Source organism: Pelophylax lessonae (assembly GCF_965119305.1).
Source record: "Pelophylax lessonae genome assembly, chromosome: 3".
Taxonomy (NCBI): Eukaryota; Metazoa; Chordata; class Amphibia; order Anura; family Ranidae; genus Pelophylax; species Pelophylax lessonae.
The window spans coordinates 79,305,057-79,329,857 of NC_138770.1; the positions used below are offsets into that span (position 1 = coordinate 79,305,057).

Below are 24,801 nucleotides of genomic sequence, written 5' to 3' on the forward strand. Positions count from 1 at the left end.
ACAATAGCAGTTCAGAGACCAAGAGGCAGTTCTGTACCCCCATTATTCATGCAGTGGAAGGATACAGTTAATCACATACTGGACAGTGGCGGCCGGCCGATAGGGAGCGCAGGGGCACCGCCCCCCCAAAAAAAAGAAGGGGAAAAAAAAAAGATTAAATAATAAAAAAAAAAAATTGTCAATTTTTGCCCACTAGGGGCGCCGGACCTAGTACTGGGTATGGGGGGGGGGGGGGGGGGTTTGACCCCACCCTCCACTGGCAGAGGCGCTGATTGGCGCTCTTCTGGGGGTCATCGGGGCACAGAGCAACGCGCCCCGACACTCCCCACTTTACTGATGTCCGGTCTGTGATTGGTCCAGACTCCAGCCTGGGCCAATCACAGGAGGACATGGACCTGGTGACGTGATGGGTGGGGGCGGTGTACCGCCCCGGCGTCACGATCACCTTCCGTTCCCGCCAGGCACAGAGAGAAGACAGGACAGCGAGTCGAGAGCCGCCGCCGAGGATGAAGTCGGGAGGACCGAGGACGAGGAGTCGCCAGCCGCCGCTGATACTGGAAAGAAAAAACCTATCAGCAAAGGGGATGCGCCCTAAAATTATTTAATTTATGGTCAACTTGGTTGACCTCACTTACCCTAAACTGGTCACAGATGGATCACATCCCGGCCGGTTCAGCAGGGACCGGCCAAGATTCGACCCATCTATGGGCAGGCTGATCGTACCCAAGCAATAGCCGCTAGCAGTAAGCATTGTGTTCTGCCTGCAGGGAAGGCTTCCCATGCCCCCCCCCCAAGAACACAATAGCGCTGTGGGAGGCATTCCCCCATTGACCCTAACCGTGTTGATGGGGGAATTGAGAGATTTTCTTTCCTTCCACCCGTGGTGGTAGGAAATAAAATAGATTCATCTATGGTTTGCATTAGCCCCATTCCCAACTGTCCTGATCAATTTAATACGTTAATACCTGCCTATTCATAACTAAGCCCCATACATTTAAGCAGAATGCCGGCTGACGTTGGGGTATGCCAGCCAGTCCGATGGAAGCCGGCTGTTGGCCCTACCAGGCTTTACCCCTATGCAGGAATTGAGGAAACGTACGAGACAACACGTGACAGCTTTACATAAACCCACTTGACATCTGTTGAGTTATTTGGTCTATATGTCATGTATTTAATATTGACTGTGATTATATGTACTATTCCATTGAATATTCCATTAATTACAAAATATTACCTGTGATTATATGTACTATATCTGTATTCTTTTCAATAAAAAATTTAATTTTTTATACATTTATAGTCTTACCTATTTTTGCTGCCAAAAAATCCATGGGCACCCTCTTTTTCCTTTTCTATCTGCATTCTTTTGCCTAACTATTGCATACCTTTTGACTGGAGTAGACTGTATTTACTTTTAGTTTTCCTTTATGGTTATGTAAAAAATGTTGCTTTTTGTTTGGAAAAAACAAAAAAGAAAGAAAAAAAAAAGTGAGGCAGTGGTGTGAAGAACGGCAGATTCTAGAAAGTGTTCTCACCCTCTACAACCAAAGTTGCATGGACAGGGGGGGTCAAAGGAATAGTAGAATTACTTTTCAAATCATCTTGCAGACATGCAAGTCAAATGCATATTCAGCTGCTTAGAATCATATTAATAGCATAAAATTTAGATAAAGCAGAGATAGTGCATAGAGAAATATTTGTGCGTATTATAATTTCCAGAAAGGGGGTTAGTGTCCGTTATTTATTTGATCCGGAGGAAAAACGTTAATGAGAATTGTAAGATAGAAAAAAAAAAAGTTTTTATAGTGGTGGACTTAGCCACACTCCTGCCACTGACCGTGTGCCGCTGCGGAGGCGAGCCACATAGTCCGCTATCAGAGTGTGCTCGTCGGGTACCCGTCCGCCTGTGTCCGTATGTAACCTAGTGACAGTCGGTGAGAAATGAGAGACAATGTTAATGGATTGAATGGGCAGGGGCCCTCGATGGCAGGCTGTGGGACCAGTGATGACATGAAATATACACAATAAACCAGACAAAATGCAGTCTGCCACCTGCGCCAACACACAGCGCTTCAACTTGCGATATGATACATTCTACGGAGATCTGATGGTAGATCTGCTGTGTTCATTATATTCACAGCGAGGAGATAGGGCATTTGTTATTAATGATGATGCTGTGTCTTCGCTGCTCTCTGAAAGCTATTCATCTTCCAACAGACTAATAAAAAGAGGGGGATCTTGTGCATTGTCCTGACACTCAAATTTTGTCATTTCTACACCTCTGGAACATTTCACACACCTTTGGAAAAGTCATGGACAGACAGAAGCTCCACCACCTACCTTTTAGTGGGTGTGGGTGCGCCGGATGAAATATGAGTGACCATTGCATCATTCATGTTGGGGCGAGCTGGGCTGAAAGGAAAACAAAAGCACAATTAAAATGAGAACACACTGAAAAAATTCTGGTGTACAATTTACTTGTTTATCATTGCTATAGTTAAAGAATAATTCCAGGCAACGTGGGCCTAGTAACAGTGGTTGCAATGGCGACTCCACTCATGGTCCAGGAGGCCCAGGCTGCAAGAGGAACAGGGACAGGAGGGGTGGGGGGGGGGGGGGGTGGGAATTTACTAGACTCGATCAGGAGTGTTTCCTGCAGCAGCTAAAAGCCCGCTTCTCCTCCCTCCAGCATTCAGCTGCTGCAGAAAAATACAGGTGATTGGGTCTAGTAAATGCCGCCCACGCCGCTCCTCCTTTCCTTGTTCCTCTTGCTGCCTGGGTCCCACCGTGTGCTCCCCTGGTTAAAAAAAAAAGCCTCCCCTCCCCCCCCCCCCCCCCCCGCAGCACTGCTTGCTCCGCTCCTCTCCTGCTGGGGATGCTTTCAGGATGGACAGCAGTGGAAGGGGCCATTTCCAAGCCTTTTCCTTTCTCTAATGAACACAGAGAGCGATCAGTTCCGATCACTCACTGTGTTCATTCATACTGAAATTGTAAACGGTGTTTATTATGCTTCAGTTTGTGAATGAACAGGAAGCTGCTCAGCACAGAGCACTCCCCATTCATTCGATGTCCAGTGCAGCTGAGGCTGCAGAGAACGGGACTGGGGAATCTCTGTACCCAGTTCCTTTCTCTGTCTCAAAGGTGAGACAATAGGGCTTTGTTTAGAGCCCTAATATTTCACAAAGCCCTCAAACATGGCTGCTAAAAGCAATTGAAAAAAAAAAAATATTGAAAAAATCCTTTTGTAAAAAAAGAAAAAAAAAAAAAAAAAAACTACTGACAGCCCACAGCTCTGCTACCACCATCCATTACTCTACTGACACCGTACACTGTTCTACTGACTGACACCATCCACTGCCTTTCTCACACCGTCCACACATTATCCACTACCCTACCGACACTGTCCATACATCATCCACTACCCTACTGACACTTTCCACACATCATCCACTACCCTACTGACACTGTCCACACATCCTCCACTACCCTACTGACACTTTCCACACATCATCCACTACCCTACTGACACTGTCCACACATCCTCCACTACCCTACTGACACTGTCCACACATCATCCACTACCCTACTGACACTGTCCACACATCATCCACTACCCTACTGACACTTTCCACACATCATCCACTACCCTACTGACACTGTCCACACATCCTCCACTACCCTACTGACACTGTCCACACATCATCCACTACCCTACTGACACTTTCCACACATCATCCACTACCCTACAGACGCTGTCCACACATCATCCACTACCCTACAGACGCTGTCCACACATCATCCACTACCCTACAGACGCTGTCCACACATCATCCACTACCCTACTGACACTGTCCACACATCATCCACTACCCTACTGACACTGTCCACACATCATCCACTACCCTACAGACGCTGTCCACACATCATCCACTACCCTACTGACACTTTCCACACATCATCCACTACCCTACTGACACTGTCCACACATCATCCACTACCCTACTGACACTTTCCACACATCATCCACTACCCTACAGACGCTGTCCACACATCATCCACTACCCTACTGACACTTTCCACACATCATCCACTACCCTACTGACACTGTCCACACATCATCCACTACCCTAATGACACTGTCCACACATCCTCCACTACCCTACCGACACTGTCCACACATCATCCACTACCCTACTGACACTGTCCACACATCCTCCACTACCCTACTGACACTGTCCACTGCTCTCCTGACTGACACCGTCCATACATCATCCACTACCCAGCTGACACTTTCCACACATCATCCATTACCCTACTGACACTGTCCACACATCCTCCACTACCCTACTGACACTGTCCACACATCATCCACTACCCTACTGACACTGTCCACACATCATCCACTACCCTACTGACACCATCCACACATCATCCACTACCCTACTGACACTGTCCACACATCATCCACTACCCTACTGACACTGTCCATACATCATCCACTACCCAGCTATCCGCCACTACCCTACTGACACTTTCCACACATCATCCACTACCCTACTGACACTGTCCACACATCATCCACTACCTTACTGACACTGTCCACACATCATCCACTACCCTACTGACACTGTCCACACATCCTCCACTACCCTACTGACACTGTCCACACATCCTCCACTACCCTACTGACACTGTCCACTGCTCTCCTGACTGACACCGTCCATACATCATCCACTACCCAGCTGACACTTTCCACACATCATCCATTACCCTACTGACACTGTCCACACATCCTCCACTACCCTACTGACACTGTCCACACATCATCCACTACCCTACTGACACTGTCCACACATCCTCCACTACCCTACTGACACCATCCACACATCATCCACTACCCTACTGACACTGTCCACACATCATCCACTACCCTACTGACACTGTCCATACATCATCCACTACCCAGCTATCCGCCACTACCCTACTGACACTTTCCACACATCATCCACTACCCTACTGACACTGTCCACACATCATCCACTACCCTACTGACACTGTCCACACATCATCCACTACCCTACAGACGCTGTCCACACATCATCCACTACCCTACTGACACTGTCCACACATCCTCCACTACCCTACTGACACTGTCCACACATCCTCCACTACCCTACTGACACTGTCCACTGCTCTCCTGACTGACACCGTCCATACATCATCCACTACCCAGCTATCCGCCACTACCCTACTGACACTTTCCACACATCATCCACTACCCTACTGACACTGTCCACACATCATCCACTACCCTACTGACACTGTCCACACATCATCCACTACCCTACAGACGCTGTCAACACATCATCCACTACCCTACTGACACTGTCCACACATCGTCCACTACCCTACAGACGCTGTCCACACATCATCCACTACCCTACTGACACTTTCCACACATCATCCACTACCCTACTGACACTGTCCACACATCCTCCACTACCCTACCGACACTGTCCACACATCATCCACTACCCTACTGACACTGTCCACACATCATCCACTACCCTACTGACACTTTCCACACATCATCCACTACCCTACTGACACTGTCCACACATCCTCCACTACCCTACCGACACTGTCCACACATCATCCACTACCCTACTGACCCTGTCCACACATCATCCACTACCCTACTGACGCTGTCCACACATCATCCACTACCCTACTGACACTGTCCACACATCCTCCACTACCCTACTGACACCATCCACACATCCTCCACTACCCTACTGACACTGTCCACACATCCTCCACTACCCTACTGACACTGTCCACTGCTCTCCTGACTGACACCGTCCACTTTTAAAGGTGTACAAAGTTTATATTTTTACATGGACATTTGTTTTATTACATTTTCCTATTTAGTGACATAAAGGGTTATGTATCTTCTCTCTCACATAGTTGGGAGGCAGAGAAGACAGAGCATTGAGTTATCCCTGGCAGATCTCCAGCCCGGGGCCAAGCCTTCTGCTGGAACATCCACATTAATGAGCAGAAGAGAAGAAGCAGGGAGGAGGGATGTCTGATGGTGCTGCCAGGAACGCCTCAGTCTCTCTCCACTATATATACACACACATGCTGCCAATGCCACCCCGTACCCAGGGCAGACCCTGCGCTGGCTCATGACGTGGGCATTAACTGTGCACTTGCCATTATTTTACATTATTAATGCGGAGAGGAGCTGCTTCATGTATGTAAGTGTATATCTGCTGGCATGTACCGTTGTTTCTTCAACACCATCCATCACGTTTGTCCTCTCAAACTCTGGCAGTTTGTTCCCGAACCCCCGACCCTACAAAGACCTCCTATAACGACAGCCACATCAATTCCCTCCTTCACTGGACTTCATTACTACAATTGTAGGTAACAGTTGTCATAAAAGCAACAATTTTCCCCCCTTCAAAAAAAAAAAAAAATAGACTTGCCATTAAATATATATTTTTGTGGTAAAGCCCACTGAAATTTCAGTATAAAATTGTCGAAATTAGTGATCGACCGATATGATTTTTTTAATGCTGATACCTTGGACATCGGATATCGGTATTGGCCGATATTTTCGGACATGTAAAAAAATTATTATTATTTTTTTTTTCTTTAGGTACTCCTTGTGGAAGGATATGGGGGTCTAAAAGACCCCAAACCCCTCCTTGGCACTGAAAAGCATTCAAAACGCCAAGTTTGGCTGTTTTGAATGCGGTCAGTTTTTTTAATTCCGCGCCGAGTACCCGGAAGTGATGTCATGACATAATTTCCCGTTTTTTTGCATGGAGCCCGGCGCATGCGCCCTTGCGGCAGGGATACCAGCTTTCACCGGGACACATTTTCATGCTACACCGGGTCTTCTCTTCGGCGGCAGGGGAGGTAGGATGCCGGGGTCTCCCGGTGGGCCAGGAGACCCGGGTGAGCCGCGGAAGGCGGCGGCGGGGGGGACGGGACGTCCCCTCCCGCTCCTTGTAATGACAGCCGAGCGGCTTCTGAGCAGCTTCAACTTCAACATGGTGCTGCACATGTGATCAGATATGACACTGGCCATTGGATAGCTTGACATTACGGTTGAAGACACAACCAATGTGATGGTTACATTCCCAGCACTTGCCAAGGAATGCAACTGTTTTTTGAAACTGTTAAATGGATGGGTTTAGTTCCACTTTAATGTAAACCGACCCGGGGACCGCAGTCCACCTGATATTCCTCTTGGTGTCAGTCTTGCCAGCTAACTCATAGGGTCCATGTGACATTAGCAATCCAGCCACTGGGGGAGTTTACTAGCAAGAGCACCACTGAAGACACCTGTTCCTACAATGTCGCTTCCTCATAGCAAAGTATCGTTCGCTAGGGAGCGACACCTCGCTGCCTCCGTTTAGGAGTACTCTTAGTGCTCACTGCATGGTGAGTTGCTGCCAGTGATAATATCACTAGTGTGATATAGCCCTTATGGTGGCCATCATGGTCTCCGAGACCCCAATCACAGACATTTGTTTTGCGGTTGTGATGCCCTCATCAGTTATTCACCTTCCTGGCAGATGAAGAAGCTTGCTTGTGCCCCTTCTGCAGCATGGCACTCTAGTTTTAACTTGGCATATCACGTTCTGCCCATTAACCACTTGCTACTCGCCATATACCAAAATGACGTCGGCAAAGTGGTTGCACTATCCTGACTGGCAGCGATCGGTGATGCGGCGTGTCACTCTGACACACCGCATCTCCGATCCTGGTAAAGAGCCTACTGACGTAGGCTCTTTACCATGTGACCAGCTGTGTCCAATCACAGCTGGTCACATAGTAAATAGGAGGTGCCATTGATTGGCTTTCCTCAGTTTTTTGCCTGACAGGCGCGAGTAGAGGAGAGCCGATCAGCGGCTCCCCTGACAGGGGGGTTCTGTGCTGGTAATCAGAGCATTGATTACCAGTGCAGACCCTTGTGAGATGCCACCAGGGATTGCCCACCCATGGCCACCAGGGATGCCAATCAGTGCCCTCCTCCTCAGTGCTGCCCATCATTGCCATCTATCTGTGCCGTCCACTTGTGTCCATCATTGCCATCTATCAGTGCCACCCACCTATGCCCATCAGTGCCGCCTATCAGTGCCTATCAGTGCCCATCAGTCCTGCCAATCAGTGCCCATCATTGCCGCCAATCAGTGCCACATATCAGTGCTACATATTAGTGCTGCATATTAGTGCCCCATTATCAGAGCCACCCCATTTTCAAACTTTTCGGTCTTTTTTTTGTTAAGCAAAAAAAAAAAAAAAAAAAAACTTGCAGTGATCAAATACCACCAAAAGAAAGCTCTATTTGTGGGGGGGGGGGGGAGAATTACATAAATTTGGTTTAGGTACAGTGTTGCGTGACCGCGCAATTGTCATTCAAATTGCAACAGCGCTAAAAGCTGAAAATTGGCCTGGGCAGGAAGGGGGTGAAAGTGAAGTTATTCACTTGAATAAGTTTAAGTGGTTAAAGTCAATAGGACTATGCTGCAAGCCGGTGCCAAATGCGGCTAAAGTGAATGCAGTGTGGAATTTCACCCCCTTGGGGTCGAAAAATAGGTAGTCAAAAAGTGGCCTCCTGTCCAACTGTTACTTGTCTCTAAAACACCATCTGAAAAGCGATCCATCACTGATCACTTTTCAGAAGCCTAGGAAAGAAACCTAAGGCACCGTTCACACCTGAGTGATTACTAGCTCGTAAAACGCTCAGCTCTGAAGCTCCAAAACGCCCAACAAGCAAAATTCCATTAATTTCAATGGCCCCTGTTCACAATTTAGCGTTCTCTCACCTGAATCAAATCGACTGAAGCTCAAAAAACAGTACCTGAGCTTCTTTTTGGCAGAATACAAATGTTTTTGGCCCCACAGACTTCAATAGAAATGCCTGACTTGAGCAGAAAAACGCTCGTAAAATGCTCACAAAGCGCTCAAATAGCAGCTCTCCACCCCCAATTTCCTCTCCCACTCCTTCCCCTAGTGCTTTCTATTGGCTAAACAAAAACGCCTAAAGCTGTAAAAAGCTTGTAATGCACTTCTAACACGCTTTAACCACTTCCGGACCGCCCACCGCATATATTTACGTACATGTATGTGGTTCTGCGGCCCAGCTGTGCAGAATCACATACATGTACCTGATTTTGTGCAGGGGTTTTTGGGGGGGCGCACGTGCCACCGGAGCGCCGCTCCCGCTGTGATTGGACACAGCGGGGGCCAATCAGGGGGTTCGGTGGCTGCGATAGCCGCCAGGACCTGCCAATTGTTCAGCGGAATGACAGAACGGCCGCCTACCTAAGTAAACAAGGCAGACCACTGTTCTGTCACAGAGGAAGTGAGAGATCTTGTGTGTCAGCTAAGCAGAAACACAGATCTCTCTTTCCCTCTAATACATGTATCCCCCACACAGTTAGAAAGCACTCCCTAGGAGCACACTTATCCCCTTGATAACCCCTAGTTTTAATCCATTTCCTGCCAGTGTCATTTAAACAATATCAGTGCATTTTTTTTTTTTTAGCACTGATAACTGTATTGGTGTCACTGGCCCTCAAAAAGTGTCACTTAGTGTCAGATTTGTCTGCCGCAATCCCGCTGAAAATTGCTGATCGCGGCCATTACTAGTAAAAACAATAAAAAATAAAAAGTCCATAAATCTATCCCAAAGTTTGTAGACACGATAAATTTTGCGCAAACCAATCAATATACACTTATTAGGATATTTTTAACCAAAAATATGTAGCAGAATACAAAATGATGAAATAATTCGATTTTTTACATTTTTTTTTTTTACTGGGAATGTTTTATAGCAAAAAGTAAAATATTTATATATATTTTTTTGCACAGTGGTGTAGTGGTTAGCACTTTCACCTAGCAGCAAGAGGGTCGATGGTCGAATCCCAACCACGACACTACCTGCCTGGAGTTTGCATGTTCTCCCTGTGCCTGCGTGGGTTTCCTCTGGGAACTCCGGTTTCCTCCCACACTCCAAAGACATGCTGGTAGGTTAATTGGATCCTGTATAAAAAAAAAAAAAGAATTGGCCCTACTGTGTATGTATGTGAGTTAGGGACCTTAGATTGTAAGCTCCTTGAGGGCAGGGACTGATGGGAATGTGCAATGTATATGTAAAGCACTGCGTAAATTGACAGTGCTATACAAGTACCTGAAATAAATAAAAGAATAAAATGTCGCTCTTTTTTGTTTATGGCGCAAAAAATAAAAACCACAGAGGTGATCAAATACCACCAAAAGACTATTTGTGGGGAAAAAAGGACATTCATTTTATTTGGGTACAGCGTCGCACGACCGCGCGATTTTTAGTTAAAGCAACACAGTGCCGTTGCTCTGTCAGAACAGCGCTACCTATCAGATTCTGCTACCGGAAGTGATGTATGGACTAGAACTACTTACTACGCATGCGCCATGCGTTCCAACATGGCCGCTATGCATTCCAATAGGTTTCCTAATGCGACAGAACACGAAGCAGCGGCGGACATCTTCTTACACCCACGCAAGTCTTGAATTTTACATTTATTTTAGCAGTAAACTCTCCTTATATACTGAATCACAGTATTACATTTCTATTATATTTGTGACATAGTAAGTATAGCGAGAAACCTGCAGGCAGACGGTGGCGACGGCCATCTTGGTACACCCCGCACTGCTCAGGGCCAAGCTGATTAAATAGTGAAATGGACTATTTCACTCGGTCGAGGTGAAATAGTCTATTTCATTATATAAGGAGAGTTCACTGCTAAAATAAATGTAAAATTCAGGACTTGCGTGGGTGTAAGAAGATGTCCGCCTCTTCTTCGTGTTCTGTCACATTAGGAAACCCATTGGAACGCATAGCGGCCATATTGGAACGCATGGCGCATGCGCAGTAAGTTCTTCTAGTCCGTACGTCACTTCCAGTAGCAGAATCTGATCGGTAGCGCTATTCTAACACAACGCCGCATCGCAAAAAAATGGCCTGGTCACTAAAGCGGAGTTCCCCCCAAAAGTGGAACCTCCGCTCATTTGTTCCCCCCCCCCCTCCGGTGCCCGATTTGGCACCTTTTAGGGGGGAGGGGGGAACGGGTATATGCTTTTGACAGGTACCCTTTCCCAGACCCGGGATACAACACCGTCCTTCGGATGTTTGGTCCCTTCCGCCATCCCCCGCCACGCCAATAGGAATGCACATGCGCAGTAGGGACCCGCCTGTGAAGCCACAAGGCTTCACTGCTGGGTTCCCTTAGCGGCAATGGTTGCGGCAGCACCGGACGGAAACATCGGCTGCGGTGCCGACATCGCTGGACTCCAGGACAGGTAAGTGTCCTAATATTAAAAGTCAGCAGCCACAGGATGTGTACAGTATGGGTAGCTGCTGACTTTTAATTTTTGGAGAGGGGGGGGGGGGGGGGGTGGTACTCTGCGGAACTCTTCTTTAAGGGGGGGGGGGGGTAAAACCTTCTGGAGCTCAAGTGGTTAAAAAAGCTGCAAAAAAAAAAAAAAAGCTTAAAAAAAACACCAGTAAATCAGGAAGCCTAACAGCGTAGGTAAAGTGATCTCTGCTGCCCAGTGCAGTTGTCATGTGACAGGAGGTTGCAGTCCCACCCCGAAGCTTTCTGAAAATCCTGCAGAACTGGGCATGCAAGTTCTTTTTATAAAAAACAAACTGGACTTTCTTATTTAAAATGACCCGTTAAGCATTCACCAGATACACATAATAAAAGAAAATCCATAAATGAATAAATGATCTTTGCAATGCTGTCAGCTGCCCCCCCGGTAAATAACGAACACCCAAATCGCAGAGAGCGGCGGGTGGCTCAGCACTGGGAGGACATGGATGGGTTAACAGGGAGTGAGATTGGGCACAGATCACACACACGGGGCTGGAGCGCGTCTCACACTCTCACACACACACACTGATTACCTGGGAGCTGTGCGGAGACGCCTCTCGCCTGCTCGCTCCCTCTTCTCTGAGCAGCATCCTAATACCCTACGCTCTGCTCTGGTCTCTAAGGAAACGGGCTGGTCATGTGACCGGGAGCTGGAACAGGTGCGGATGGGAATGATGGAGGGAGGAGAGAGCGGCTGCCCGGGCGTACGTACGGGAGATCTCTAATCACATTTCTTCCGCCTCCTCTTCCAGTGTGGAGCAGAAAGTCGCCAGCGCTCCAGCGATTTATTATAGACACCTAATGTGACACGCATCAATATGCCAGAGCTGCGGGCCCCTTTCCATCATTGATGATTATGGGGACCCTATGAGACCCCAAAATGCTGACATATTGACACTCTGGGGTCTATACACTTAGCGGGGGGTCTATACACTCAGCGGGGGGTCTGTACACTCAGCGGGGGGTCTGTACACTCAGCGGGGGGTCTGTACACTCAGCGGGGGGTCTATACACTCAGCGGGGGGTCTATACACTCAGCGGGGGGTCTGTACACTCAGCGGGGGGTCTGTACACTCAGCGGGGGGTCTGTACACTCAGCGGGGGGTCTATACACTCAGCGGGGGGTCTATACACTCAGCGGGGGGTCTGTACACTCAGCGGGGGGTCTATACACTCAGCGGGGGGTCTATACACTCAGCGGGGGGTCTATACACTCAGCGGGGGGTCTATACACTCAGCGGGGGGTCTATACACTCAGCGGGGGGTCTATACACTCAGCGGGGGGTCTGTACACTCAGCGGGGGGTCTATACACTCAGCGGGGGGTCTATACACTCAGCGGACACTTTATTAGGTACACCTGTTCAATAGCTTGGTAACACAAATTGCTAATCAACCAATCACATGGCAGCAACTCAATGCATTTAGGCATCTAGATGTGGTAAAGACGACTCACTGAATTTCAAACCGAGCATCAGAATGGGGTGGAACTTTCAATGTGGCATGGATGTTGGTGCCGGAGGGGCTATTTCATAAATAGCTAATATACTGGGATTTTCACACACAACCATCAGAGATCGGTCCAAAAAGTGAGGCTAAAAATCACACAGGCTCACCAAGATTGGACAACAGAAGATTGGAAAAACACATTGCGCTTCCTGGCCAATCATATGGCGGCAACTTAAAGCAGAGTTCCACCCAAAAGTGTTTTTTTTTTTTGGGAGGGGGGGGGCCTGACCCCCTGACATGCCACATTTGGAATGCCATATTTTTTTTTTTTGGGTGGGGGGAGCCTGATCCCCTGACATGGCACATTTGGCATGTCATTTTTTGGGGGGGGGGTGCCTGACCCCCTGTCATGCTACATTTACAATGTCATTTTTATTTGGGGGGGGGGGGGGCCTGACCCCCTGACATGTCACATGTGGCATGTCATTTTTTTTTGGGGGGGGGGCCTGATCCCTGACATGCCGCATTTGGAATGCCATATAATTTTTTTTGGGGCGGGGGAGCATGACCCCCTGACATGCTACATTTGCAATGTAATTTTTTTTGGGGGGGGGGGCATGACCCCCTGACATGGCACGTTTGGAATGCCAGATTATTTTTTTTGGGGGGGGAAGCCTGCCCCCCTGACATGCCACATTTGCAATGTCTTTTTTTTTGGGGGGGGGAGCCTGACCTCCTGACATGCCACATATGGCTTTTCTTTTTTTGGGGGGGGGGGGGAGCCTGACTCCCTGACATGCCACTTTTGGCATGTAATTTTTTTTTGGGGGGGAGCCTGACCTCCTGACATGCCACATTTGGCATGGCATTTTTTTTGGGGGGGGTACCTATTTTTGACAGGTCCCCGCTCCCACTTCCACTTGGGCCACCTAGGTGGCTCGAGCGGAAGTTCTCCTCTCCCCCCTCCCTCCCTGCAATCTCCCGGGACATGTCACAGGTCCCAGAAGATTGCCTGGCCGCTAAGGAAGCGCAGTGCAGTGCGCGCCCGGCTATGAAGCCGCAAGCTGTCACAGCCGGGTGCCCACACTTATGATGCCGGCGGGGAGAAAAGGGAGAGGAGCGAGGCTCCTGGGACAGGTGAGTGTGTTTAATAAAAGTCAGCAGATCCACTTTTTGTAGCTGCTGCTGACTTTTAATAAACACAAAAACAGCTGGAACTCTGCTTTAATGCATTTAGGCATCTAGACGTGGTGAAGATGACTTGCTAGAGTTCAAGCCAAGCATCAGAATGGGGAAGAAAAGGGAATTTAAACTAAAGGCAAAACTTTTATTTTTTTTTGGTTTTGGATAGAATGGCGATGGATTAGAAACCCTGTGAGCTATTATTGCTGTCAGTGCCCCCGTTAAGGAGATTCCCCCTCTCTATTTGTCCTGTTTACCATCATCTTTGAAAGTGAAAGCAAAAGAAAATCCCACATTTTGGGTTGTCCCCAGAAAAGTAATAGAGGGGAAATCTTACAATGGGGACACTAGTTCTGGAGACATGGGGGGTCCGCAAGGAATTCCCCTAATTTGCAGGGATTTCCTCTCACTTCCTGTTTGGCTATGGGACAGGAAGTGAAGAGAATCTCCACAATAAGATGCAGATGGCAGAAAAAAATAAAAAAAATCTGACAGGGGTGATGACCCCCCCCCCCCTTTCTCTATGCAAAATGAAAAAACATTTTTGCCTATAGTTCTACTTTAGGTGACTTTGAACATGGCATGGTTGTTGGTGACAGACGGGCTGGTCTGAGTATTTCAAAAACTGCTGATCTACTGGGATTTTCACACACAACCATCTCTAAGGTTTACAGAGAATGATCCGAAAAAGAGAAAATATCCAGTGAGTGGCAGTTGTGTGGTGGAAAATGCCTTGTTGGTGTCAGAGGAGAATGGGCAGACTGGTTCAAGATAATAGAAAGGCGACAGTAACTCAAATAATCACTTGTTACATCCAAGGTATGCAGAATATCATCTCTGAACGCACAACACATCGAACCTGGAAGCATATGGGCTACAGCAGCAGAAGACCCCACCGGGTGCCACTCCTGTCAGTTGAGAACAGGAAACTGAGGCTACAATTGGCACAGGCTCACCAAAATTGGACAACAGAAGAGGGGAAAAACGTTGCCTGGTCTGATGAGTCTCGGTTTCAGCTGTGACATTCAGATGAGAAGGTCAGAATTTGGCGTAAACAACACGAAAGCATGGATCCATCCTGCCTTGTATCAATGGTTCAGGCTGGTGGTGTAATGGTGTGGGGGATATTTTCTTGGCACACTTTGGTACCCTTAGTACCAACTGAGCGTCACTTAAATGCCACGACCCAACTGAGTATTGTTGCTGACCATGTCCATCCCTTTATGACTACAGTGTACCCCATCCTTCTTCCAGCAGGATAATGCACCATGTCACAAAGCTCCAATCATCTCACTACTGGTTTCTTCAAAGTGGCAATGAGGTCACTGTACTCCAATGGCCTCCACGCTCACCAGATCAGGTCACTGTACTCCAATGGCCTCCACACTCACCAGATCAGGTCACTGTACTCCAATGGCCTCCACACTCACCAGATCAGGTCACTGTACTCCAATGGCCTCCACACTCACCAGATCAGGTCACTGTACTCCAATGGCCTCCACACTCACCAGATCGCATCCAATAGAGCACCTTTGGGATGTGGTGGAATGGGAGATTCCCATCATGGATGTGCAGCCGACCAATCTGCAGCAACTGCGTGATGCCATCATGTCACTATGGACCAAAATCTCTGAAGAATGTTTCCAACATCTTGTTGAATCTATGCCATGAAGAATGAAAGCAGTTCTGAAGGCAAAAAGGGGTTCAACCCATTACTAGCAAGGTGTACCTAATAAAGTGGTTGTGACTGTTTATCAGACCCTTTTTCTACGTGAGGGTCTCATATAGGTGTTAATAGGGAATGCCACATAACAAATGGCAAAGGATTACCCCTAAAAATATATACCAGACCATTATCCTTTATGAGGGTCTGGTATGGATGTCAAGAGTGACCCCACTTGACAAGTGGCCGGTGAGTTTATATAGAAAGCTTCACTGTGCAAATGTCTCAGCATTTGAGCAAAGGTCACGAATGTCAGTTTCTATTTCTAGCCTTTTGGAGAGTGAACATAAGATTCCCTAACATTCGATCCCAAAGGAATAAATGCCCTAATATAGCAACTTGTTTCTCCCGCCTCCCTCTTTTACAATTAGAGTAAAAAACATTTTTTTCATGTCGCAACGCAGCACTTCCTTCTTTCTAACCTAGGCGAGAATGACATTGGGTTTTCTGGTCACTCTTGTGACTCTAGTTCCACCAGATTCCACACATGTGCGGATCTGCCGCTAGGCTTCCTGAGCCACTGGAGACTGGCAGCACATCCGGGCATGCACAGGGTTTCCCATGCATACAAGATGATGGTCCCAGATCTCAGGGTTTTAACTTTCACTGCCATGACCACCAATGCAGAGGGGGAGGGGTTTAACAAATATTGCCATGACAGATGGGGGGTTTCACTGCTATGACCACCAATACTCGGGGGAGGGGGGGTTAACACTTTCAAAGCCATGACCACCAATACAGGAGCAAATAGGGCTTCGATTTTCCTGCTACTGACCATCAATGTAGCGTGGGTGGGGTTAAAATTTCACTACCCCCCCTCCCCACTACCAATGCGTGTTAATAGTACTGACACAAATGCTGGGGGTTATTACTGCGGTCACTGACACCAATGCTGGGGGTTATTACTGTGGTCACTGACACCAATGCTGGGGGTTATTACGGTGGTCACTGACACCAATGCTGGGGGTTATTACCGCGGTCACTGACACCAATGCTGGGGGTTATTACTGCGGTCACTGACACCAATGCTGGGGGTTATTACCGCAGTCGCTGACACCAATGCTGGGGGTTATTACCGCGGTCACTGACACCAATGCTGGGGGTTATTACTGCGGTCACTGACACCAATGCTGGGGGTTATTACTGCGGTCACTGACACCAATGCTGGGGGTTATTACTGCGGTCACTGACACCAATGCTGGGGGTTATTACTGCGGTCACTGACACCAATGCTGGGGGTTAATACTGCTTTCACTGACAACAATATAGGGGGTTATTACTGTGGTCAAACACATCAATGCTGGGGGTTATTATCGTGGTCACTGACACCAATGCTGGGGGTTATTACTGTGGTCAAACACATCAATGCTGGGGGTTATTATCGTGGTCACTGACACCAATGCTGGGGATTATTACTGCGGTCACTGACACCAATGCTGGGGATTATTACCGCAGTCACTGACACCAATGCTGGGGGTAATTACTGTGGTCACTGACACCAATGCTGGGGGTTATTATTGCGGTCACTGACACCAATGCTGGGGGTTATTATTGGGGGTCACTGACATCAATGCTGGGGGTTATTATTAGGGGTCACTGACAACAATGAAGGGGGTTATTACTGTGGTCACTGACACCAATGCTGGGGGTTATTATTGGGGGTCACTGACATCAATGCTGGTGGTTATTATTGGGTGTCACTGACATCAATGCTGGGGGTTATTATTGGGGGTCACTGACACCAATGCTGGGGGTTATTATTGGGGGTCACTGACATCAATGCTGGGGGTTATTGGGGGTCACTGACACCAATGCTGGGGGTTATTTTACTTCAACTTCTTCAGTGTGCATTTCGATAGGCTGCAAAAAATGCAGCCGAACATTTTTGAATGTTGAGGTACAAAAATGTGCTAACGTGCAGCCCTCTGGGAGTGTAAGGGGGGTGCACTTGACGTCCTCTCTAATCAGAGAGATCCGATTTTTCCTGTGTTTAATAATAATAATAATATTTCTTCAGCACCCGCTTGTGACTGATCCAAACCACCATATTTTGTCTTTGCCACAAAAATGGAGTTGAAAATCTGATCGCTTCATCAAATTGTGACCCAAACTGAAATTCCGGGTGCCGCTCAAGGCTCCACCAGGTCCTCCTATATAGCAAGTGCTTGGAGTGCAGACAAGGACAGAGCTCGTCCCAGCTCTAGACATCGAACAGAGAAGGGAAAAGTCCTGGAAGTCGCACAGCCACATAATAACTGTGACTATTAATATTTAATAGCACCAAAGATTGTTGTCACAGGGATTATCTGTTTGCTTTAGGAAATCCTGGAGAAGTGGAGATCTACCTGAACAACACAGAAGAGAATACCGGGTGTAGCATGCTTTTTTTTTTTTTCTTTTAAGACGACATTCTAGCGAGGACCCATTAAAAAGTAAGGAAGATAGTAAGTTAACAGAGTTTAGATATCTACAGCATGCAACACAGAGTTCAGGGGTCAGCAATATGTAATGCAGAGTGCAAAGTTAGCAGTAGTAACCCAGAGTTCAGAGGTCAGTAATATGGAATGTAGAGGTCAGTCATATGTAGTGCACAGTGCAGAGGTCAGTAATATGTAATGTAGAGGTCAGTAATATGTAATGCACAATGCAGAGGTCAGTAATATGTTGTGCACAGTGCAGGGGTCAGTAATATGTAATGTAGAGGTCAGTAATATGTAATGCACAATGCAGAGGTCAGTAATATGTTGTGCGTAGTGCAGGGGTCAGTAATATGTTGTGCACAGTGCAGGGGTCAGTAATATGTAATGCACAGTGCAGGGGTCAGCAATATGTAGTGCACAGTGCAATGGCCAGTAATATGTCATGTAGCGGTCAGTAAAATGTAATGTAGAGGTCAGTAATATGTAGTGCACAGTGCAATGGTCAGTAATATGTAATGCACAGTGCAGAGGTCAGTAATATGTAATGCACAGTGCAGGGGTCAGTAATATGTAGTGCACAGTGCAATGGTCAGTAATATGTCATGTAGCGGTCAGTAATATGTAATGCACAGTGTAGAGGTCAGTAATATGTAATGTAGAGGTCAGTAATATGTAATGCACAGTGTAGAGGTCAGTAATATGTAATGCACAGTGTAGAGGTCAGTAATATGTCATGTAGAGGTCAGTAATATGTAATGCACAGTGTAGAGGTCAGTAATATGTAATGTAGAGGTCAGTAATATGTAATGCACAGTGTAGAGGTTAGTAATATGTAATGTAGAGGTCAGTAATATGTAATGCACAGTGCAGAGGTCAGTAATATGTAATGTAGAGGTCAGTCATATGTAATGCACAATGCAGAGGTCAGTAATATGTAGTGCACAGTGCAATGGTCAGTAATATGTAATGCACAGTGCAGAGGTCAGTAATATGTAATGCACAATGCAGAGGTCAGTAATATGTAATGCACAGTGCAATGGTCAGTAATATGTAATGCACAGTGCAATGGTCAGTAATATGTAATGAACAGTGCAGAGGTCAGTAATATGTAGTGCACAGTGCAATGGTCAGTAATATGTAATGCACAGTGCAGAGGTCAGTAATATGTAATGCACAATGCAGAGGTCAGTAATATGTAATGCACAGTGCAATGGTCAGTAATATGTAATGCACAGTGCAATGGTCAGTAATATGTAATGAACAGTGCAGAGGTCAGTAATATGTAGTGCACAGTGCAATGGTCAGTAATATGTAATGCACAGTGCAGAGGTCAGTACTATGTAATGCACAATGCAGAGGTCAGTAATATGTAGTGCACAGTGCAATGGTCAGTAATATGTAATGAACAGTGAAGGGGTCAGTAATATGTAATGCACAGTGCAGGGGTCAGTAATATGTAGTGCACAGTGCAGAGGTCAGTAATATGTCATGTAGAGGTCAGTCATATGTAGTGCACAGTGCAGAGGTCAGTAATATGTCATGTAGAGGTCAGTAATATGTAATGCACAGCGTAGAGGTCAGTAATATGTAATGTAAAGGTCAGTAATATGTAATGCACAGTGTAGAGGTTAGTAATATGTAATGTAGAGGTCAGTAATATGTAATGCACAGTGCATAGGTCAGTAACATGTAATGTAGAGGTCAGTCATATGTAGTGCACAGTGCAGAGGTCAGTAATATGTCATGTAGAGGTCAGTAATATGTAATGCACAGCGTAGAGGTCAGTAATATGTAATGTAAAGGTCAGTAATATGTAATGCACAGTGCAGAGGTCAGTAATATGTAATGCACAGTGTAGAGGTCAGTAATATGTAATGCACAGTGTAGAGGTCAGTAATATGTAATGCACAGTGCAGAGGTCAGTAATATGTAATGCACAGTGCAGGGGTCAGTCATATGTAGTGCACAGTGCAGAGGTCAGTAATATGTCATGTAGAGGTCAGTAATATGTAATGCACAGCGTAGAGGTCAGTAATATGTAATGTAAAGGTCAGTAATATGTAATGTAAAGGTCAGTAATATGTAATGCACAGTGTAGAGGTCAGTAATATGTAATGCACAGTGTAGAGGTCAGTAATATGTAATGAGGAGGTCAGTAATATGTAATGCAAAGTGCAGAGGTCAGTAATATGTAATGCACAGTGTAGAGGTCAGTAATATGTAATGAGGAGGTCAGTAATATGTAATGCAAAGTGCAGAGGTCAGTAATATGTAATGCACAGTGTAGAGGTCAGTAATATGTAATGAGGAGGTCAGTAATATGTAATGCAAAGTGCAGAGGTCAGTAACATGTAATGTAGAGGTCAGTCATATGTAGTGCACAGTGCAGAGGTCAGTAATATGTCATGTAGAGGTCAGTAATATGTAATGCACAGCGTAGAGGTCAGTAATATGTAATGTAAAGGTCAGTAATATGTAATGCACAGTGCAGAGGTCAGTAATATGTAATGCACAGTGTAGAGGTCAGTAATATGTAATGCACAGTGTAGAGGTCAGTAATATGTAATGCACAGTGCAGAGGTCAGTAATATGTAATGCACAGTGCAGGGGTCAGTCATATGTAGTGCACAGTGCAGAGGTCAGTAATATGTCATGTAGAGGTCAGTAATATGTAATGCACAGCGTAGAGGTCAGTAATATGTAATGTAAAGGTCAGTAATATGTAATGTAAAGGTCAGTAATATGTAATGCACAGTGTAGAGGTCAGTAATATGTAATGCACAGTGTAGAGGTCAGTAATATGTAATGAGGAGGTCAGTAATATGTAATGCAAAGTGCAGAGGTCAGTAATATGTAATGCACAGTGTAGAGGTCAGTAATATGTAATGAGGAGGTCAGTAATATGTAATGCAAAGTGCAGAGGTCAGTAATATGTAATGCACAGTGTAGAGGTCAGTAATATGTAATGAGGAGGTCAGTAATATGTAATGCAAAGTGCAGAGGTCAGTAATATGTAATGTAGAGGTCAGTCATATGTAGTGCACAGTGCAGAGGTCAGTAATATGTCATGTAGAGGTCGGTAATATGTAATGCACAGCGTAGAGGTCAGTAATATGTAATGCACAGTGCAGAGGTCAGTAATATGTAATGCACAGTGTAGAGGTCAGTAATATGTAATGCACAGTGTAGAGGTCAGTAATATGTAATGTAGAGGTCAGTAATATGTAATGCACAGTGCAGAGGTCAGTAATATGTAATGCACAGTGTAGAGGTCAGTAATATGTAATGCACAGTGTAGAGGTCAGTAATATGTAATGTAGAGGTCAGTAATATGTAATGCACAGTGCAGAGGTCGGTAATATGTAACGCACAGTGCAGAGGTCGGTAATATGTAATGCACAGTGCAGAGGACAGGGAAATGTAATGTAGAGGTCAGCAGTATGTAATGCAGAGTTCTGAGGTCTGTAGTAAGTTAACACAGAGTTTAGAGATCTGCAGCATGCAACGCAGAGTTCAGTGGTCACAAATATGTAATCCAGACAGAGTGCAAAGTTAGAAGTAGTAACCCTGAGTTCAGAGGTCAGATGTAACCCAGAGTTCAGAGGTCAGTAATATGTAATGCACAGTGCAGAGGACAGAAGAATGCAATGCAGAGGTGTGCAGAATGTAATGCAGAGTTCAGAGGTTAGTAGCATGTAATGCAGAGTTCAGTGGTCAGTAGTAAGTATGGCCAAATTCAGATGTCAGTGGCATGTAATGTAGAGTTCAGGTGTTAGTATGTTAGTAATATGCAATGCAGACTTCAGGGTTCAGTAATACATCATACATAATGCAGAGATCTGTAGACGTAACCCAGAGTTCAGAGGTCAGTAATATGTAATGCACAGTTCAGAGGACAGTAGAATGTAACGCTGAGTTTAGTAGTATGCTAACACAGAGTTTAGAGATCTGCAGCATGCAACACAAAGTTCAGTGGTCAGTAGTATGTAATGCAGAGTGCAAAGTTAGCAGTAGTAACCGTGAGTTCAGAGGTCAGTAATATGTAATGCACAGTGCAGAAGACAATAGATTGTAATGCAGAGGTCAGCAGTATGTAATGCGGAGTTCAGTGGTTAGTAGTATGTAATGCAGAGTTCAGGGTTCAATAGTATGTTATGCAAAGTGCAGAGGTCAGCAGTAAGGCCGAGTTCAGATGTCAGTGGCATGTAATGTAGAGTTCAGGTGTTAGGGTTCAGTAGTACATAATGCAGGTCTGTAGTAGTAGTAACCCTAGGTCAGATGTAACACAAGAGTTCAGAGGTCAGCAGTATGTAATGCAGGGTGCAGAGGTCAGTAATATGTAATGCACAGTGCAGAGGACAGAAGATTATAATGCAGAGGTGTGCTGTATGTAATGCAGGGTGCAGAGGTCAGTAATATGTAATGCACAGTGCAGAGGACAGTAGAATATAATGCAGAGGTGTGCTGTATGTAATGCAGGGTGCAGAGGTCAGTAATATGTAATGCACAGTGCAGAGGACAGTAGAATATAATGCAGAGGTGTGCAGTATGTAATGCAGGGTGCAGAGGTCAGTAATATGTAATGCACAGTGCAGAGGACAGTAGAATATAATGCAGAGGTCAGCAGTATGTAATGCAGGGTGCAGAGGTCAGTAATATGTAATGCACAGTGCAGAGGACAGTAGAATATAATGCAGAGGTGTGCAGTATGTAATGCAGGGTGCAGAGGTCAGTAATATGTAATGCACAGTGCAGAGGACAGTAGAATATAATGCAGAGGTGTGCAGTATGTAATGCAGGGTGCAGAGGTCTGTAATATGTAATGCACAGTGCAGAGGACAGTAGAATATAATGCAGAGGTGTGCAGTATGTAATGCAGGGTGCAGAGGTCAGTAATATGTAATGCACAGTGCAGAGGACACTAGAATATAATGCAGAGGTGTGCAGTATGTAATGCAGGGTGCAGAGGTCAGTAATATGTAATGCACAGTGCAGAGGACAGTAGAATATAATGCAGAGGTGTGCAGTATGTAATGCAGGGTGCAGAGGTCAGTAATATGTAATGCACAGTGCAGAGGACAGTAGAATATAATGCAGAGGTGTGCAGTATGTAATGCAGGGTGCAGAGGTCAGTAATATGTAATGCACAGTGGAGAGGACACTAGAATATAATGCAGAGGTGTGCAGTATGTAATGCAGGGTGCAGAGGTCAGTAATATGTAATGCACAGTGCAGAGGACAGTAGAATATAATGCAGAGGTGTGCAGTATGTAATGCAGGGTTCAGAGGTCAGTAATATGTAATGCACAGTGCAGAGGACAGTAGAATATAATGCAGAGGTGTGCTGTATGTAATGCAGGGTGCAGAGGTCAGTAATATGTAATGCACAGTGCAGAGGACAGTAGAATATAATGCAGAGGTGTGCTGTATGTAATGCAGGGTGCAGAGGTCAGTAATATGTAATGCACAGTGCATAGGACAGTAGAATATAACGCAGAGGTGTACAGTATGTAATGCAGAGGTCAGCAGTAAGTAATGCTGAGTTCAGAAGTCAGTGGTATGCAAGGAAGAGTTCAGGTGTTAGTATGTAATGCAGAGTTTAGAAGTACATAATGCAGACTGCAGAGGTCAGCAGTAGTAACCCTGAGTTCAGAGGTCAAACGTAACCCAGAGTTCAGAGGTCGGCAGTATGTAATGCAGGGTGCAGACAGTGCAGGGGTTAGTAGTATGTAATGCAGAGTTCAGTGGTTAGTGGTATGTAATGCAGAGTTCAGGAGTTAGTATTATGTAATGCAGAGTTCAGGGGTTAGTATTATGTAATGCAGAGTTCAGTGGTTAGTAGTATGTAATGCAGAGTTCAGTGGTTAGTGGTATGTAATGCAGAGTTCAGTGGTTAGTAGTATGTAATGCAGAGTTCAGGGGCTAGTATTATGTAATGCAGAGTTCAGGGGTTAGTAGTATGTAATGCAGAGTTCAGTGGTTAGTGGTATGTAATGCAGAGTTCAGGGGTTAGTAGTATGTAATGCAGAGTTCAGGGGTTAGTGGTATGTAATGCAGAGTTCAGGGGTTAGTATTATGTAATGCAGAGTTCAGGGGTTAGTAGTATGTAATGCAGAGTTCAGTGGTTAGTAGTATGTAATGCAGAGTTCAGTGGTTAGTAGTATGTAATGCAGAGTTCAGTGGTTAGTAGTATGTAATGCAGAGTTCAGGGGTTAGTAGTATGTAATGCAGAGTTCAGTGGTTAGTAGTATGTAATGCAGAGTTCAGGGGTTAGTATTATGTAATGCAGAGTTCAGTGGTTAGTGGTATGTAATGCAGAGTTCAGGGGTTAGTAGTATGTAATGCAGAGTTCAGGGGTTAGTAGTATGCAATGCAGAGTTCAGGGGCTAGTAGTATGTAATGCAGCGTTCAGGGGTTAGTAGTATGTAATGCAGAGTTCAGGGGTTAGTAGTATGTAATGCAGAGTTCAGGGGTTAGTAGTATGTAATGCAGAGTTCAGGGGTTAGTAGTATGTAATGCAGAGTTCAGGGGTTAGTAGTATGTAATGCAGAGTTCAGGGGTTAGTAGTATGTAATGCAGAGTTCAGGGGTTAGTAG

At 45.9% G+C, this 24,801-nt stretch overlaps 1 protein-coding gene across 5 annotated transcripts in view; it reads right to left on the reverse strand.

Moving 5' to 3' along the window:
• DTNB (dystrobrevin beta) overlaps positions 1–24,801 on the reverse strand; it is a 292,666-nt gene that overhangs the window by 97,024 nt on the left and 170,841 nt on the right. For 3 of the 5 annotated variants that reach the window (XM_082251571.1, XM_082251570.1, XM_082251574.1), the window contains 2 exons: positions 2,341–2,412; positions 1,838–1,921 (listed from right to left, as the gene is read on the reverse strand). In XM_082251571.1, the coding sequence (XP_082107697.1) occupies positions 1,838–1,921; positions 2,341–2,412 (156 nt within the window). The remainder of the gene's footprint in view (positions 1–1,837; positions 1,922–2,340; positions 2,413–24,801) is intronic. The other 2 variants (XM_082251573.1, XM_082251572.1) reach the window with 1 other exon arrangement.